Source organism: Dicentrarchus labrax, unplaced genomic scaffold, assembly GCF_905237075.1.
Source record: "Dicentrarchus labrax unplaced genomic scaffold, dlabrax2021, whole genome shotgun sequence".
Lineage (NCBI taxonomy): Eukaryota > Metazoa > Chordata > Actinopteri > Moronidae > Dicentrarchus > Dicentrarchus labrax.
The window spans coordinates 25,082,657-25,102,993 of NW_026136721.1; the positions used below are offsets into that span (position 1 = coordinate 25,082,657).

The 20,337-nt window shown below is 37.2% G+C and overlaps 2 protein-coding genes across 2 annotated transcripts; both read right to left on the reverse strand.

Moving 5' to 3' along the window:
• Positions 1-31: 31 nt before the first annotated feature.
• fabp2 (fatty acid binding protein 2, intestinal) lies at positions 32-1,931 on the reverse strand. Its single transcript, XM_051386316.1, has 4 exons — positions 1,764-1,931; positions 1,012-1,184; positions 556-663; positions 32-284 (listed from the first exon to the last, which is right to left on the reverse strand). The coding sequence occupies exons 1-4, from the start codon at positions 1,828-1,830 to the stop codon at positions 234-236; spliced, it is 399 nt and encodes a 132-aa protein (XP_051242276.1). The 5' UTR covers positions 1,831-1,931; the 3' UTR covers positions 32-233.
• A 3,667-nt stretch (positions 1,932-5,598) lies between these two features.
• Positions 5,599-20,042, reverse strand: gucy1b1 (guanylate cyclase 1 soluble subunit beta 1). The gene is made up of 13 exons (XM_051386302.1): positions 19,925-20,042; positions 19,523-19,596; positions 17,326-17,426; positions 17,073-17,191; positions 16,350-16,547; positions 15,044-15,274; positions 14,710-14,826; positions 13,778-13,911; positions 11,576-11,773; positions 9,894-10,131; positions 9,052-9,192; positions 7,533-7,687; positions 5,599-7,183 (listed from the first exon to the last, which is right to left on the reverse strand). The coding sequence occupies exons 1-13, from the start codon at positions 19,925-19,927 to the stop codon at positions 7,036-7,038; spliced, it is 1,857 nt and encodes a 618-aa protein (XP_051242262.1). The 5' UTR covers positions 19,928-20,042; the 3' UTR covers positions 5,599-7,035.
• Positions 20,043-20,337: the final 295 nt, after the last annotated feature.

Below are 20,337 nucleotides of genomic sequence, written 5' to 3' on the forward strand. Positions count from 1 at the left end.
TCAATATTTAAAAAAAAAATCACAGAAAACAGGCAGTGACAGTATGGTTTTATTACTGCAAGTATCAAAATCCTGTGCAATTTAAAACTGTTTCATAGACTGTACAGACATTACAAGGAGTGCACGTTTTAAAGGTTATATTGGAATATGTAGTTGATAATTCAACAGAATACTGTATGTAATCCTGAAGTCAAACACCACTTTGGTTACAGAGTTCTGGTGATCAGTTTGGTCTAACACCTCTTGAAAATCCTCTTTGCATCTACACCTTCGTAGTTGTAGCTCTGTTGGCGAAAGATGATATCAGATATAATTATTACATAACTTTACATAACAGCTTCTGCATGTGGCTTATCAAGAGGGTTCACATATAAACAGACATTTTTTGACTGGTGTATATGTATATAAACTAACTCATACAGAGAGACTCGCAGCTGGAATATAAAATAACCTTTATAACCCTAATCTCATCGCCTTCTCACGGCTTCCCAAGTGTTTCATACAAAATGGGTATTTTCGGTGCCCTAATTTGCATAGATACAAATTTACCCCTACCTGTATAAGTTCATCTCCTTGGACGATTCTGGTTGTAGTCAGTTTCTTTCCATTGTCCTTCCTGGTGAAAACCCCCTTCAACAGATCTCCCTCCATTGTCCATGAGCCCTGCGGAGTAAAACATAAAATCTTATCATGATATGAATACTATGTGGGAAAGGTTTTGCAGAAGTGCTGTTTGACAGTTTTATGGCTGGGAATGTCAGTGGTAGAGGGTTGAAATCAACAAGGCACAACGGTTATCACAATAAAAGTCAAGGCTTGATGTTTGGATTGTTTTCTTAGCTAGCAAATTAACTCTTTCCTGCAGCTCATAGGTTCAAAGTCTAAAGTAATTTTGTCTCCAGCGCCTTTTAAAGTATACACAACTAAACAAATTAGATTAGGTCAGTTCCTGAGTGATTATAACATGCAACAATGGAAAAAGGTGCCCCAATAGATGCCACTTTTGCTTACTGATAGCTCTGTTCCATCTGCAAGGCTGTACTCAAAATTGACTCCCAGGGTGAAGTCTATTTCCAGGGTGCGGAATTTACTGCTCTCTTTGACGTGAAAGGTGTCTCCACTCTGTTCAATGGTTATCTTGAGGTTGTCATGAGCAGCCAGCTTCCTCTTCACCATGTTAATTCCTATCAGCAGACACATGGAATATGTTCAATAGAATTTCGAACAATCAGAGGAAGTTTGTCAGGATTTAATCACTTTTCAAGCACAGGTCCCTGCGGATATTTGCAGAGGGTAAGTAGGTACAAAAGTCAAATCACAGACATGTTCAGGAGGTCATTGTGCTGTCGAGTGTTTTCAAATGAGACCGTAGCTCCAGTATTTTGTTAATTCTTCAGTTCAAGTGTTTGAAGACTTAGGCTACCATCTTATAACTTAAATTATGATTGCACACATTTTAAAAAAGCTCATAAATTGGATGAACTAACATTTGCACGATTATCATTTGCTGACATTTTTACTTAAACAATCTTTAACTATAAATATCATTAAATGTGACATACTGACTGACCTGCTGCACTTTATCAGTGCTTTATGGACTGCCTTATCAGGTCTTATGTCATCTTATTACCCATAGAGTAGACATGGCAATGAGACACACACTGATTTTTCTATCGATGCAACAAATGATATATATCATATTTAAAAAAGGAATATATGCTACACAGTCTTTGGCATTTAATTGGCAGTTTGACATCACTCACCCATTTGCTCCATGAATTTCTCATAGTTATCATTGCGATCGATTTTCCAGTTGCCGTTGAAGGTCATGGTGGCTGTGAGGGTGAACTGAAAGACTCTGAAATAAAGGAGTGTCTGACTCAAAGTCTGCTGCTCCTTTTAAACCAAGCACCCTCTTATCTCATCATCTATCTGAATGCTGATGTGGCCGTTTAAAGCTCACATTTTTTCAAGGCAACATCCACAGCTGCAGCTGATTGGTCAATGTCGTGGTACTGAACAGAACCGTGCCATACGCAATAAACCAAGCCTTATGAGACTGTATTCTCTTTAGTTCCTGTTATACCTGTATCTCTGTTTACAAAGGGTGTCGGTCAAAGCTCAAACATTGTAACTTCATTCAGTGCAGAACAGCACTAATTGCATGCAGCATTTGATGCTACTAAAAATATATATATATATATTCAAATTTAACTTGAAACACAGTCATGTTTTTAATGCCTATTTTGGTCCCTGTCCCTCAAGCTAAGACAAAAAAGAAAATGTTTGCACAACTTTAAATGTGACTGTGCCAAATGTAACTTTGCTAAACCTCTTGTAAATGAGCCAAGAAATATTACTGCAATACATTTACGCGCTTTGTACAAATACAGCGGTGATCAGTTTAATCAGTTGGTAATGTGTTTCCAATGATACCCTTAACCTTAATCAGGCCATTGTTTATAAACGAGACCTTTGATATCTGTGGTTAATATTAAACAAACACTTGTGTACACAGTCTTTATTTCATAGTCACTGTGTATCATTAAGATACACTCAACTGATTGTGATGTATTTTATAGTCTGTCAAGTTAAACACAGAGCTTAAGTGAATAAGAAAATGTGAGTTTGAGTGTTTGAGAAAGTGTATTGTGCATGTATTATATGCACAATACAATATATGTATTGTCTATCGGGGACAACATAATGATGTAGACACAATTTACTAAACTACAAACTTAATGGGGTGGGAAGAGAGGGAAGAGTGGGAAGCTGCCAAAAAGGCACAGGAAAATGTTAGACTTAAATATCCACACCCATGTCTCACAAAGGGATGAATAAAACATCAATCATCAATCACTTCTCTTTCTTATCGGAGTTTCATCTCATCTTACTATGTGGCTCCAGAGACCTTTGCCTGACCTTCACTCCCCCCTTAGTGAATCTGCCTCTTATCACATGAAAGACCTTTCTACTACGAGTACAGTGATGAAATTGACAGGTGAGCTTGAGACATACTTGATTAAAACCTGTTGAAGCTTATCTTTAACACAATTACATCCCACAATGTTATCTCCTAGTCCTCTCCTAAACGGAACATGCAAAGTTACAACATGTATAATAAGGGCGGCAGGGACTTGAATTCTGTTTTAGTCAGTGCTGTCTCTAAGAAAGATGACACACCCTGTGGATCCAGCACTTTATAAACTGTGAACGTTTCTTTGCAACATCGATGCACACATAAGAGTTCTTGGGTTATAAGGTTAAAAGCAAGCTTGTGACCAGATGGTCATTGGTTTTGAACTGGCAAGATAAATCTGGATGGGGGAGCTTAAAGAGCGGTGCTTGTTCCACCCACATCACCAACACTGAGGGGCTCTTGAGCAAGGCACTGTGGCCATTAGTTCATATTGGGGTTGAATTAAGAACATATTACTCTGCTTTTTAGCATGGCTACACTGGCAACCCATTTGTTCTAAGATGAATTTTAAGGTTTTTATTGAGTTATATTCTAAGCTCTTCATGGCCAGGCTCTGGGTTAAATGTCAGAGTGGATTTTTACTTGCCACCTTGGGCACAGCCTGAGAGAGCATAGGTCTTAAGAAAACTGGCATGGATATTTAAAAGGTTAATAATAAATTGGTTTTGCAATTTTACAATCTTTTACAGCATTGTCCTTTGGCCACTAGATGGAAGCAGACACAGCTGACATTTTCACTTATCATGGCAGGAATACAGGCGTAATCAACAACATCAATAAAGTTTCCACTCCATTTATGTGCTTGAATAGGTCACCATGCACAATAGCAGCACACTGGATATTGTATATTGTACCCATGGGCTGCAGCCATCAATAACACCTGTGGTTTTCCCAGTATTACACCTTAAAATGCCTGCTGTGTGAAAAAGTCATCACCAAAGCTGTTCTCCTTAACGTAGCATGTAGGTGGCCGTCTCATAAATGTACTCCCAGCATTCAGTCGTTTTGGAGCGCTTGATTTGATCTCACGGTCTTGGCTTTGCTAGATGTCCATCTTTTTCACCAGCCACTCGCTGAAGTTGCTGTTAACATAAGTCTTTTAATAGGTTGCACATCCAGCAGTAATTTGGAGTCTGTTTCTGCCAATCTTACGAATGTAGGTTAAGTCCAATTAACTAAATATCTGAGTCTCCTTTCATTTCTGGTTGTCTCACTAACTTATGAGAAAAATATGTGGGTTTTTATCTGCTAGACATTCAAGTTTATTCCCTAGCCACTTGCCAACTTTGCCCATAGCCATTTAACAGTGCTAAGCAGCTAATTAGTCCCTCGTGTATTATCACTCCGGGCCACCGTTGAGCTGCCATCTTTCATGGAACTCTAGTGGTCTTTAGGCACTCTTCATAAGAGCAATATGTAATGTGATGTAAAATGTAAAATGTAAGAATATATGGATGGTTTGTTCATGAATCATTCAAGGAAATAACTGGTTTCAACTAGTGCAGGTCTTCATGAGATTCAAAGTAAAAGAAAAAGCCCCCAGATGGATGTTTTTATACAGTAACAATGCAACAAGCAATTTATTAATGGAGACTGCAGACAAGAAGCTGAGGAGGTACTTCCACTTTAAAGACTCAGGCAGATGGCCAAGAATTGGAGAGATGCCACCAAAAAAGTGATAGACAGATACATGTACTATATATACATAATATAATATAAATATTGAAAAATATCAATAGAAAAACAAATGAATGAAATGAACAGATGAATGAATAGCTCAAAGAGTTTAAGTAAAAACACAAGATATCTATAAGTATTGATTTATTGATGATACATATGTAATCATGTAATCATATATATATACATATAATCTATAGCTTGTTCCTCATATTTAAAACCTGTTTCTTTGTGTTGGACAAACAATTTGTGGACTGTAAAAATGAGAAAACATTGGTGAATCTGTCAATGGGTGACTCCCAGGAATCAATAGGTACTAAAAAATAAGACCAAATCATGGATACGAACAAAAATAAGAGAAACTTTATTCATATATTGTTTCTTGCATGAGGCCCAATACCACCTCTCTAATTTTGTTTTTTAAAGTATATATTTTTTGGGCATTTACTGCCTTTATTATAGTGACAGCTGAAGATAGACAGGAAAGGGGGCAGAGAGAGGGGATGACACGCAGCAAAGGGCCGCAGGTTGGATTCAAACCCTGGGCCGCTGCAGCAAGGACTCAGCCTTAGTACATGGGTCGCCAGCTCTACCCACTGAGCTAACCGGGCACCCACCACCTCTCTAATTAGCATAAAATAGACATCTCACATTGCACCTACTTTGTTTCAACCCCACTGTAGTAGCAGCAGTAGGCATGTCAGAAATGCAGTGATATGATTTAGACAAATGTATGGATGTTTGTCCCTGAGGCTGTAATCTTCTGACTGGCCACTAGAGAGAGCTCTTTTACAAAATAATCTGCTGTATATTATCAAAAAGGTACACTGACGTCTCTGATCTATACACTGTCTTCAGCTAAAGTATCAGTGTAAATGTTTGGTCTTAGGAAGAGCCACACTGGAGCAAAGCTTGCAAAGGAAATATTAAGTAACCAACACTTCTCAAGATTATTTTATTAGTTACCTCCATTCAGAAACATTGTTAAAATAAAACAATCATGTCTTTGAAGCACAGGAAGCTGCATGGAGGACATTATGTGAAGTTTAATAATAACGACTTAGGGTGAAAACAGTGTGGTACATTTACTCATGTGAAATTAATCAAACACATACAGAACATAATGTAATTTATAGAGGCACAAACAGTACTTTTATCCATATTTGAGTTTATTTTTTTCTTCTCTTTTGTCACTGTATATTCTGTTTTCTAAAGGTCATAATTACATTTTATCATGAAAAAGGAATAAATATCAAATAATATAATGTTAACAATAAATATTTACCAGTAGATCATTAAGTATATCTCGAACAACGTTTAGTAGAACTGAAAATAGTACTCAAAAAGTGGAATGTGCGATAAGTAGAGAGGTGTAATAAATATATTAAATAAAGTAGTGTTTAGTGCTTGTTTTAAATTATCTTATTATCTGTTTTAATAATTTAGTGATAGATACATTGTGGTACAGGTTTAAGAATGGCTCAACATATATTATTTGTGACAAAAAAAATACTGAACATGACAATATATGAATCTAATGAAGCTTTTGTGCCAAATAAACTTGTGAACATGGTGATATATATAAATACAACAACTATAATATCTAAATTTGAATTTCTTTTAATCATACTTATGCCAGTGTAGCATATATAGTGTAAAACATCATTACTCTCACATCCAATCGACCAAAAATGGGTCCCTCAATTAGTGACAGTAATGTAGTGGCACAAACACATAAAGCTATAGGATCTGTTTTTACTACACTCAAATCTTTCATTTTAAATCTAAATTCTGTCATTAATACTCTTAAAAGTATGGTTAAAACATATTCTATTAAGTAAAATAAGTGATTTGAGCTGACAGAGTAAAGTCTATAAATTCTCAGTATTTTTGGCTGGCGTCAGAACATATATAGTATATGACAAAATTAGCAGCTAAAAACATTTACCATATACGGGAAATGTTTTGCTTATCAAAACCTTAATAACCTTAGTAATATTATGTACAATTACACTGTGAGAATATTTTGTCCAAAAATGTATCAAACTTGAATGTACCATATACTGCGTCACTAACCTCTACTTTTCATGAAACACTTCACTATTGTGACTACGCTAAAAAAATATTGTGAGGTCATGACAGATCATGATCAAGCAGAAACAAGCAGAGAGAGCAACGGTACAGGTTCAAATTCACTTTGAAACAGCTGTTTATCATATTAAAAATATCTGTATGTGTGTGGATAGATAATTTTTTATTTTACTGCCTCTCATCCCTGCCTCAAAATGTGTGTAATTATGTAATTATGTGTGTAACAGTACCATACTAAAGCTTCTGTTAGACAGCCCTCGTAGTGTTTTAGTGTTAAATTGGAATTGTTAAGCTTTAACTGTGGTGGATTCTGTGTCAGTGGGCTTCCTGGACAGAAACCAAACCTTCATTGGTTCCTTCTTTCCTTTCATGGTGATGGGACCCCGATACTCCAAATTAAACTGAGGGTCAGCATTCTCAGCAGACTGCAAACACCTGGAATACAACGTCAACACCGTCATAAATCACTCGTGCTGTGCAATCCTGGGGATTTTTTGTATCTTATTTTCACTAACCTGATGTTAAAATTTTTGACTCAGAATCAAATCTACTGACCAAAACAACACACCTACTGGTTTATGTTTGAAATAGATTCCAACGGGTCTTTCATGTCTAATACTGGTATTTTCTTAACAAAGTAGAGACCACTTTTAATACTGTTTAACCAAGTTGCAAAGCTTATACAAACTCACCTTATTTCTCTACAAATATGACTTAACACGAATTAAAGAGAAACAAAAATAGTTGACAACTGATATGAAATAAGAAGGTCACTTCTTCTTACCGGTAGGTATATTCTGAGACATTTATTTTTCCCTTTTCACCAGTAGTTTCTGTACGACTTGTGAGGTTGACCGTATTTCCAAAAAGGCAATATCTGGGCATCCTCTGGCCAATCACGCCAGTCACCACTTCTCCTGTGTGGATCCCAATAGTGATCTGGAAAGAAAGGAGAGGAGCGTGTCAGTTATAATTTAACAAAAGATGATAGATATGCCAAATAACTCCCTATTTCTTGTCAAATACTGGCAAAACATACCTTAAGTATTTATTATAAGATATCCACAGCACTGATCATTAGTTATATGTGGTAAATTCATTATTTAAAGCAGCAAATGACACATAAGATTTATCTACTTTAAAACTAAACCCACAAAAAAAGCGCAGTACGAGTGTGAGAAAAACTATCTCAGCATTTGGATAAATCTGTGTAAATGTTAAATAAAGGACTAATGATTGGTGCTTCACACAGAGAGAGAGAGAGAGAGAGAGAGAGAGAGAGAGAAACTGCAAGCAACTATCCAGCTGAATGCCTCTCTTAGTCTGTTGGCACAAATTCTTAAAAGCTATCGACTGAAAAGGTGCAACATTCGGTGGGTGGATATAAGGTTAACTTTGCCAGAAAGCACTCCATGCACAAAATTAGATTTTTTTTTTCAGGTTTGCAATAAACTAGAAATTCCAAAAGTAGCCCCAGGCAATCTACAGACTAATATTTACTCTTGAACTAGTAGGCACTTCAGTGCTTGTTGTCTTCAGAGCATGAACACGCCGTGAGTGTCTGGGACAAATGAGAATCTATTTTTAGACACAGGATCGTGAGATGATTTGAGTCTGTTTCTGCTACTAAACCGGACTCCTCTTCAGCCAGTGCCATGTCCAAAAATAAACAGCCTTTTGTTAACCAGACATCATTTTCCAAAGTTAAGTCTCAACAGTCATTGATACAATAACAATCTCCAACAGTCAGTTAAACAAAAGTCTGCTGTTTTTTATCCAACATATCACTGCTTATTACCTCAGCGTGGAAAAATGTCCAGATGCACAGATATTATTATTGTAAAATCGATAAGCAAAAAATCCTTGAGGGTAAAGTGTTACTACATATTAGGCTGAAACATAGTTGGTAGTATTTCTCAGCCTGACTCTCAGTACTGTTTTTATATATTCACTTTCAAAGCAATATCAGAAAGCTAACAACTCCAAAATGCCTAAACAATCTGTGCCAAAATAACAGATTCCTTGCTAAGGGATAAAAAAGATATATACAAAGACATGCAATGTACACCGGGGTCGGAAAAATCAAGAAATACTGCTAATTTGCATTCACATACACACACACACACATACACAAACAGAACATTACCAATGTAAAAAATGTAATTGTGAAGTTTTTGTGGCCAGAATTATCTCAGTCTATGATATTATCTTTGATGCTCAAACATTAAACTTTTACAATTAACGCTAATGAGTAGAAAGCTGTAAAACCACAACATTTCTGAACCCTAATAATCTTATCACACCTGTACTGGCTCATCATCCACTTTGACTTGTCCAGCAATCTCCAGCATATCAAGAGCGAGGTGGCAGATAGACTTTGCATGGTGTGTGCACGGCTCTGGCAGGCCGCTCACTGTCATATACTTATCACCCACTGTTTCCACCTGTATAAAGAAAAGCATTTTGTCATTCTATAGAAACTATATCACAACCTATTTTGCTTTTTGGCTCAACTAAAATCATCTGCTCCCACTGTGCTACAAAGGGGTTTTTCTAATGCACTGTGCAGCTAGAAATAAACTGAAACACCCTGAAATAAACACTTAAACACTTACATCACCTTTAAGACATCCAGGGCCTCTTTGAGCCCTGCTAAAACCCTAGGACCACCTAGCCATTCAGCTTGTAGAGTAAATATTACTTCTTTTGGTGACCCAGTGCCTGAAGCCGATCCATTGGAAGTGCCAAGGTCTGTTTGACTTCTTAAAGTGCATTCTTGTCTGAAAGCCTGGAGTGTAAATCTGCTGCACGAGGCCTATAAAGTGGTGCAGTCCTTCTGTAAAACTACACTGTGTTTAGAAGTTAGTACTGCTCTTCTTATGGTGAAAAACTCAAGTCAACTGATATAAATACTCTCTTACTGACTTGTACGTGCATAATTGCGTAACACAGTGCACTTCACTAGTGCATTCAAGCTAAAAAAAACAAAAAACAAAGAACATAGTAGTTTAAAACACTCAAATTCTTAATTTTAGATCGCAGACTTTATCAGTTTGCTGCACAGATCCTTCTTTTTTTCTCGTTTACTGAGAGAAATGTACACACAAGCATCATGTACTATCATGGTAAAATTCTTGCTTCCGACCTTGTATACATAGGGGTTATTCCGAGAGTCTGTCAAGATGTCAAAGCGTGTGTAAACATCATTGAGCAGGTTGACTATCTTGATGGCTCCCTCGGCCGAGGCGTGCTTGCTGCAAAAGACATTGAATCCTACAATGCCACTGAAGAGGATAGTCAAGTTGTCGTAGCGCTTTGCTGGGACAGGCCGTTTGTGTCGCAGCTCGTTGGCGACAGATGGCGGCAGAACGGAATAGAGCAATCTGAAAGGAGGAAGAGAAATTAACATTTTGAGCGTAAGTGTAGTTATTGGAGTACTTGAGCAGAAGAGTAATGGGCTGGGGCTGCCAGACTGAAGTCCATCCTTTGGATCAGCATTTTATTTGCTCACCCACCACCTTTTGGCCATTTTGCTATGCAAGCTGCTCTCAGATGGGAGGGTGGTGTTTCTATGGTAACTGGTTAGATCATGGCTGTCTGTTAAAAGCAAAATACCTTCCACGATGCATCATAAATTGAGGACACATGATACATACAGAACGCAAAAATCTATATACAAATAAGAGTATATTTACCGAGGAGACGGTATTATTTAGGGAGGTGCCATGAATTCTAATCAATGTTCGGAGCCCGAGGCACTATAAGACTGGAGAACGGCGAGAATAACAATATGGTGATCCACCAGCAAAGTGAAAGCCTTTTCCTATGAGAAGAAAGGGCCTCTACAGCAATCTTAATAAAGACCACGCTCCACCTCCGTGCTCCTCTCCAGCTGTCACCCACTGCTGTGCCAAATTACTATGACAGCCCCTATTCTGAAAGCCAGAGTCAAAACCAACTGTCCTCACTTACCAGGGACTGAAAAGTACCGTAGGCAAATATCAACTTGGGTATAACAATAGATTCTGACCCTTGGTGGTCCTACTGTCAGGTAGCCTCACGATAACTATATAGGACTGAGACCTGTTGTGTCCTGCTCTGTCTTCAGTGTTTCTTTCCAGTCCATCCTTAAAAGGGAACACTTTAAGAGACCAGTCTTTTAATCTCACTGAAAGACGTACTAATGAACAGTCTTAACCACTTATTTTTCCAACAAAGGACGATGAAACAAGAATAACAGTAGTGTTATTATAGGGCTGTGCTACATAATTATACACAATTATGACTGAATCTTACGCAATAACTTACTAGAGGGAAATGTTTGTAAAAACGGCTAAATTTGTGTGAATGAAGATGCTCTTTAAATAAAATATATATACTGTATATATAGTTCTGGTACTTGACATTTCTCTGATCTATGCTTTTTACGATGCAAATACGCATATAATCTGTAGTTTTACCTCATTAGGCCTCTAAATATATTCAGTTTAAACAACTTTGATGAGGGTTCGCAAGTTGTCTTTACCTGGCTGGGAACCACTGACTCTAAGGGCTCACTTTTGACATACCTACTTTGACATATTAGCAATTGTATAAATGGCATAGATTGAGTGGTGTTGAAGTATATCCTATCCTTAGTCTTCCGTAGCTGAGGTTGGATCAAATAAATATCTAGCATTTCTTAACCTATTTAAATTACATTACATTGCATTAATGTGTGGTTATAATTCCTTTACAGTTATTGTCACAAGTTTATTAAAGCTAAAGCTACAATTTTACTAGAGAACTATAAAAACTATAGAAACATATCTCGAAAAATGGTAATACCTGTCTGTCTTTTTCTTCTCATCCTCCAGGGCCCGGAGTGTGTGCTGCAGACGATCTGTCAAGATTTCCAGCTCTTGGGTCAGCTTGTACTCCTCACGAAACTGCTCACCTAGCAGCACCAGGTCACGAGTAGCATCGTGTAGCGGGATGTCACTCAGGTACAGTCCCCTTCGTGTGAGATCGTCCAGGTTCATAACACTAGAAAAACAGAGAGAAAGGAGAAAGCAGTGAGATACTTATTGGTTATTGTTGGGTTTGTGGGTAGAAGGAAAACTGACGACTTTTTTCTTGGTCTTGCTCAGCAATTAGTGTAAATGAAACAGAACATAAAGCATGAACCATCGGCAATGAGATCACCATAGTCCTTTTAAGACTCAGCTTACTGTCTCCAGATCCACTTGTGGGGTGAGGTCAGACACTGTTGTATGAGACTTCTCTTCATGCCTTCCTGTTTCAGCCCCTGTTATTTCCTGTTTGGCAGCAACCTTTTATAAAAACACTGATCTTGCCCTCTGCAAAGTGTCTTCAATCTGTGAGGACAAGATCTCTTAGACTCTGCTGCCATGTATCCGATATTTCACGCTGGTTATTAAAGGGCCACAGAGGCTAATGGAGGTCACAACAGAAGAACCAATGTAATTACCAGCTCACAGGTTTCTTTGTTTATCTGTGTTTTCTTTTCCCTGACCATGTACCTATACATGTTCATACAGAGAGCATAAAAGCAAAAATGCATTTGAGCTAACTAGTTAATTGCTTCTTTGACTTTGTGACTGCATGAAATACACAATTATATTGCCCTTATAGAGATTATGAAGATATTTAAATTGCAAGCAAACCAGAAAAATATTATTCAGCAATATTCTTCTTCCTATCATTAACTGCAGTTTAACATTTACATGGAGAGAGAACACTGCAAGTACTAACTAGAGGCTAGCTGGAAGCCTACTATATGGCTGGACCTTGTATGGCCAGTGGTGGTAGTGTCTATAAAGTGAATTCCTGGATATAAATGGAGTTGTAAAAAAATACTTTCCTCTCAAATTGTACAATAATTGATTTGAAAGAGAACTTATTTGAACTCTTTTTATAACTATTCTTAATTATGCATCTATGAACTCCCCCTGCTCTTTCATTTGTGTCTATCTGCGGGATGTCTCTCGTTTTTCTATGACTCACTCTGCATTGAGTGTTTAGTCAGAGTGATTGTTATTTGGGGTGCTTTAACAGTGCGCTCTCCGTCATGCCTCTGGGCGCATGGAGAGCTGTTTTCTGTCCTACTCTGCTCTATGCTGGACTGTTACAGCACGTAACCATTGTCTCCCGTTTCCCACAGCAGAAGGTTTTATGTTATTTTCTAGTTTCATTCCCTCATGGTGAATATCAGGTACTGTGATTTGCTGTGACGCATTGGCGAGGTATGGAGTGAATATTGATTTCTTTGTGCTTGTGGGTACCGACAGTCTTGGAAGGAGAAGCCTGTATGAAACAGAACGTTAGTGACATACTGTAATTTCAACTTGTATATAGGCAAAGCCCTCTTAGCTGTGGGCTCCACTGGTTCCTTCAACTAGCTCGGGAAAAAAAATCTGTTTTTGGGAGCTGAGAGTAATGGCCAGTGAGAAGCTCCAACACTCGACCAGCCAATGGTGTAAATTTATCACACACTCACAATAGTGTATATCAAGGATCCTTGAACTACAGTATCTGCAAAAGACCATAATCCACTGCTGTCAAAAAACTATTTGACATTTACTAAAAAGAACAGTAATAATTAAAGAATGTGTTTGTGTAACATTTTTTAAAGATGTAGGTCTTCAGCAGGAAAGAACATTACATGCACACTAAGGAATGAAAAAGTACTGAGGACTAACAATCTTCCTGCTTGCAACCTTCCTAAATATTATCATTATAGTGGTACAGAGGAAACAGTAAACAAAAACAAAAACTGCAGCAAATTGTAAAAACTTCACCATTCCTCTCTAAGTTACGGTTTATGTACACAGTGGGTTTGTATTTCAGTATGCACTAATGGCATTCATCAAAACCAATTAACACCTTGGAATTTTGAATTCCAGGACTTTTGTCTTTTATCCAGAAACTGATGTGTTCCGATTGAGTGGGTAAAAGACAATCTGTGTTTTGGTGTTTGTGTGTATTCAGTCTGTGCTTCAGTCAGGACAGACTGCACTATGTGTTTACCTGGGTGAGCAAAGAAAAAGGATGTTCTCCGCCTCTGGCAAGTAAATCATCTGGCCTTTCAATCTCAGACAGCTGATCTCCACCCCCGTCAGCTCATCCTCGTTCTCTACAGTCTCCACATTCAGCAGGCCCTCCTGTCATGATTACATCACACTTATGAATATTTCATTATATGTTCTTCTCTAAATCTGCTTCAAAACTGGGCACCAGTTCAGCTGACTCTTTATTTTGATTTTTTGCATTAAGTGTTGCATGTATCATCCACTATTGGAGATAATATCTTTTCTTGCATCATCATCATCATTATTGCTTAAATGGCATCCCAGGAGTGGCAGCGCTCAATTACAATTCACTTTAATACATTTTCAAGGCACTAGTATTTTAACACCTAAGCATCTACTATCTCATAACTACATACAAGTATGCAAATTGAACTCTTTTCTATTCTTACTCTAGTCTTCCCTCCTGAGTTGCCATTTGATTTTATCACTGAAATCTGTGCTTCTTGGTAAAATAGCTTAACCTTTCTAGACTGTCATTCTTCACAGTTTCTAAATTCTCCAAGAGAATAATTCTTCCAGAATTATCCAGCATTATTATCTTTCTTCAGGTCATTTAGACCCTTGTTTCTTAAATTGATTTATTGTATACGTGATCAGTGATCTCTGTATGTAAACGGTTTCATCCTCATTTACAGTGTTGATGAAACACACAAAGTCTAAATGTTATATATATGCTAAGAATATCAGTGAGCTCATCAATATTAATATGTAAGACTATAAGCACATTCTGTCAAATACAATCAAACCATGTTTTGATCATTTAATCTTAAGTGTGTGCCTGCTTTTGCCTCCTGCAAATGCCAATATAAGAAAAATGTTGATGTGATTAATCCATGATGTGACAAAAACTACATTTGATGTCATATCTACCTTGCTTCTCAGAACGAAGACGGTGTTGATGTGGGAGAGGATGCCATGAAAACTGAAGTCAATATGAGGACGGACCAAAGAAAAAACTGATGGGAGGATACAGGTACCGGGCTGGAGCTGGGGAATAACATAAGATATATATATTTCAGTGACATGAGATTAGAAATTATTGCTTTAATCTATGTAATTAATTACTGCTGCATTCTGAGCGTTCAAAAAGTCTAGCTCGTATTTGTTTCAAGTCCAAATTTGAGACAAATAAAAGTCCTAATAAAGCATAATAAAGTGCTGACTTTGCTGCAGATAAACAAACTTTCACATACAAAATCCACACCTGAGGCAGGACTCGATAAATGGCGTTCCCACACTGTGTGAGCATCAGGTCTTTGTCGAACATGAGGTGGAATGGGAAGGCCTTGCAAAACGTGTATGGGCTGATCCGAGTCTCCTGTGTGCCGTTCTCCTCGAAACCATCCAGGTCCTCGTAGAAAGCCTCTTCCTCCGAGTCCTTCTCCTCAATCAGAAACTTGATGTGGTCGCACTCCTCGCTTTTCGGTTGGATCATCTGCATCAGATGACGTTAAATAATCAGTCGAATATTGATGTTATTGTTGCAAAACTGACATAGTTAAGTTAAACTTGCCTATAGGGTGTGGCACATGGTTATACCAATAAAATGTTTTGAATTAAATATTTCACCAATGCAATTAATGTAATTAATATTATCCCATTGACAATGTTATTGACCTCGAGTCTATTATTATGGAATTAAGAGATTATGTAAAATGACATTATTCAGTGGATTTATGGGCATAAGGCATGCTGACGTCAAGCTGATGTCTCTGCACCCTGTTGCCACAGCAACAGTGGCTAATATTTCCAGAAATTGGGTGTCACATTTGGAGCGTCTGCCATTTTCTGTTCTTTCATTACACACACAATTGCTGAAAAATATGATCCTGTCTGTACAATATGATTAGGTTCGGGAGAAAATGCCCCTGCTTATGAAACAAAGAGGAAACTCCAGCCAAAGTACAAGGGATAGGCTTCGGAAAATAACATTCTGCAGTTATTGGTGCAGATTACAGGCTATGAACTGTGGGCTGCACTTTAACATACAAATAAAAATACCAATGACAGTTTATGATATTGAGTTATTCATACTACTTTAGACAAAATCTGATTAGTGTGGTCGAGTAAGTCAATGGCCAATTTGAATTCAACCATAGTTTGACAAAGTCAAAATAAAACCGTGGAAGAAAAAAGCCTCCCTGAAAGACTCCCAAGCTAGAGACTCTATAACTTAAATCTAAAAATATCCTCTGACTCACAGACATTAGCCAAAAACTCACTGCTGAACTGCAGTTGTCACAGCGTAGCACTGTTCCGGTTTGGGTATTTTGGAACTTTCTGTTGTTTAATCTTCACATTATAACCTCTTCAATTATATTCTCAGACACAAACGCACATGTTCTGACTCAAAACATTACAAGGACTAAAAGGCTTAAATAATTGTTAAATAGAATAAATTAAAGAGGAACAGGGAAAAATGTGAAGTCATCTTCATTCATCATCAGTAGCAGAGTGAGCCATTAGAGCTGTGGGTTCAGTGTGCATAAAAAAACAACAGCAAAGCAGACCTTCATCTCTATCTCTGTTCCATGGATTTGTTGAGCGACAGTTTTAATGATGCCAATCACAATGTCTTGCAGGCCTTCTCTCTCTGAGTAGTAGTGAAGAATCAGATTGTTCCCTTTCTCTGCATCGGTGCAGCGGAACGAGGGAGCCCTCATTCCGGGATAAATGGTACCCAGGTGGTCATGTAGAGCATCCAAGTTCTGAAAATCATGATTAAACATGAAATATGCAACATTCAATCACAGCACAGTTAATTAAAACCTGGCAGAGGTATAATGAGTTAGGTGATGATGCTGTACATTATACATGAGAACTCAAACAGGTCTTCCAGCTCTTTAAAATTGCACATCTATAAAAATAGGCGGCTTGCTTTTAGTCCTGAGTATGTTCCAAAAATGCCTATAATTCCTATAATGTAGCACAAGCATCTTTCATTAGACCCTCCCTTCCCAGTAAATACTCAAGTCTCTCAAACTCTACACCCAGTTACTGAATCAGGCTTTCTGTGAAAAATCCAGTCCTAAGCCCAAAGTGAGATCACTATGACATAAACAGGGGTTATTTTGTCAGACTTGACAACGTTCCTCCAGGGCCACAGAAGACATTGTACAACTGTTTTCACTGGCTGAGCATTGCTATTCATTGTATTCCTTTAAACAATGCCTTTTTACAAACATTAGTATTACCATGCAACTCTGCTAACACGACAAGATGAGAGAGCCTACCTGCAGGAATTCACGAACATTCGATCCTAACACTCGCAAGATGGTGTCGTATCCCGACTCTTGGCAAAATTCAAAAAACATCTTCCCAAACAACTGCAAGATGTCTCCTGCATCAATCTCTGAAATACAGGAAGGATCTCATCAGCATCTCAGCTTGTGATACATATTATTTTATTGCACCATTTTTTATCATACATTACATATACTGTCGTTTTCATTTGAATAATTAAAGAAAAAACATGCTGTTACTCACTGAGAACTTTACTTGCAGCAGCAACAAGATCATATGTTTTGGCATCTTCATATATGATTCTAACCAGGAACTGACCCTCGATATCAAGCTGAGCCTCCCTCCTGAAAACAAGTGAAGCCATCATTCATGAGCTACAGCACAGCAGACATAAACAGTCATAGTAGGAAACTTGTTCAGACAACCAATTGCTTTGCCTTCTTGGGATTGCTTTACTATTGTTGCTTAAAATCACAGAAACATCTGTGTAAAGGAATAGTTTAATAACGACTGTTGGGTCTTATTTGTGGCCACTCCGTGTGAGCCATCTTAACATAAAATAACATTGTGTTTTAAGAGGTTGTGTGATTTTAAAACTACACTGTTGAACAAGTACAGACAATCATGTTCATATCTATCTATCTGCTGGTTGTTTGGTTTAAAAAAAAGCACAGCTCCACTCTCAGAGAGGCTTTTCTATTTATACATTTGACAATCCAATTTGCACAAAATTGTCAGAAAAACCTAATGAGGTTCTGATTACTACTGTTTAACAAAAAAAACAGGAATGATTTACAGGCCTGACCAAGCAACCGTTATTTTATCAGAATGTGTAACAGCTGAAAAAACATACCAAGCACTGAAAGCCTTTGTAAAGAAAACATGAATTCATTTTTAAATTATTCAGCTCATCAAAGTCTGAAAACAGACCAAACATGATAAATTGTGCAATAAATAACAATGAGTTACATCTGCAGAGATAACAAAAGATGCTGCTGAGAGTTTGTGTTTTTCAGTGGCCGAAGAATGACCACTTTAAGAACGTTTACGCAAAGCAGCTGTTGTTTTTTTTTTTTCCAGATTCTTTTTTTTTTTAGGGAGGGTCAAGTTTAGGGCAGTTAAGACTACACATGAAAAATAAACTAAAATTGAGCCAAACATTTGAACATGTTGACAAAATAACATGTTGACATTATAGTGGGGTGTACCACATTCTCCCTTTATATGTTACAAAAACGACATTGGGTTGCAGTTAAGATACAACCTGTCAATGGTGGAATGTAAGTAATAAATCTACTCAAGTACTCTACTTTTAAGAAACTACTATTGAGGACACTGAGGTCACGACCTCCATCCAACAAATAAAGAATAAATAAAAGATTGATTATTTTCCCACCAGAATTGTATTCCTGTCCAGTGAAAACCAGCTGCTTCCTAATTTGGTGATTTAGGATATTAAGATACCTTTTGGAGGATAAAGTGTTACTTAATGGCTTAATGATAAAATTACCCTACTTCTTATGCTTAATAAACCCAATTTCCAACTCATTTAATTTTAATTATCTAAAAATGCAGTTTTACAAAGTTGAAAACACAAGAGATTCATGTTTGGAGATAAAGTTTACCAAATAAAACTAAACAGTTCAATGAATGGACAAAATGTTAAAAAATTCAAAATTATTAAAAAGCAATCTGACACTTTATTTCAGGTGTGTAATTAAATGTTTATATTAATTTCCCTGTTTTGAAGTATTAGCACTTTACTTAAGTGTTTGTATTTTACTTTGTACTGTCTCCCGTACATTTCAGAGGGAACAATTGTACCTTTAACTCCATTTAAAAAATGACATTTATTTAACAGCTAAAATTAGTTGTTACATTTTTTTTTTACATCCAAAACAATAAAATATGATACAGTGTTATAGATTAAAGTACCCCAAAAATAGATATCAAATCATAGAACACAGAAAACTTTTACTTTGGACACTTTTAAGTTCATACTGCTCATCATACTCTCATATTTAAGTATTTTTACATTGCTGTAATACTACTTTTACTACTTTTACCTAACCAAATACACACATATACAATACAGCCTAATTACATTAAACAACTGTCTTCTGTCCCATATTTCATCCTACAATTATTTAAGCTATTGACCAGAAGTAAAGTTGCTGTAGGACAGAATTTAAAAAGGTCACTTTTGATTTCACCAACCTAATCTGAGTTTCTGTGTGAGCCAGCAGAGGATGAAAGTTAATCATTACAGTAAAAGCAAACGTCCATCCCTGCTGGCAGCACACTGACAATGTATCAGCTGATAGTGAGCTTGGCTGTACAGTAGCTCCTCTCTTGTATCCTTGTTGAGGTCTGCTTGGCCACAGTGTAACCTATGATACCAACAAGGCCGAATAGTAAACACATGATCCAGAAAACTCACTTGATGTCTTCCCACACCTCCGGGCCGTAATTCCTTAAAACCAGGAGCTCCAAGGCGTGATTGACAAACCCGTACTGTAAATATAAAGGGAAAAACAACAAGCAACGTAAATATTAAAGAAACAAGACAATTTTCCTGAAAACATACCTGGTGCCTTACTATGTATGCGTGTTTTTATGCGACATACTACATGACCCAAAACATATTATAAGCTTGAAATACATGCGGATACATATTCTGTTCACCTGTTAATGTACACAATTCACTATAGACTGAAATTATTCTAACAGCTACATAGCGGTCCTCCTAACAGGAAATGTATAACGCGTATACGCCATGTTGCGTGACAAACAGCCTATTTTACCAGCATTAAAACATAATACAACATCCTCACATACATACCATGATGACAGATGTTCTTCTTTTCCTTTATTTTTAAGCAACAACCGTTGAATCTGACACTACATTCATCGTTTGGTACAGATGCTGAGTGTTTCTGCGTCCATTCCCCTTTTTTTCCCCTAGTGAGTGACAGCGAGTCTGTCCAATAGCAGACCAGAGAGGCTCTTACGTAAGCCGTTCCCGACCAATCAGAGCACAGCTAGGTAAACCTGAATTCACCGCAGGCAGCTGCGTTTCTGGTATTTAACATCATGATTTACGCTTGACAACTTAATATTATCTGATGTTATAAGATATCTTCAAAAACTGTTCTAAAAAAGTAATTTATGGTAAACTTTCTTTCAAATGATATATCATATATAAGCTTTATTATAAATTATATATCTTGTCATCATTTGGTATTATGTTACCTT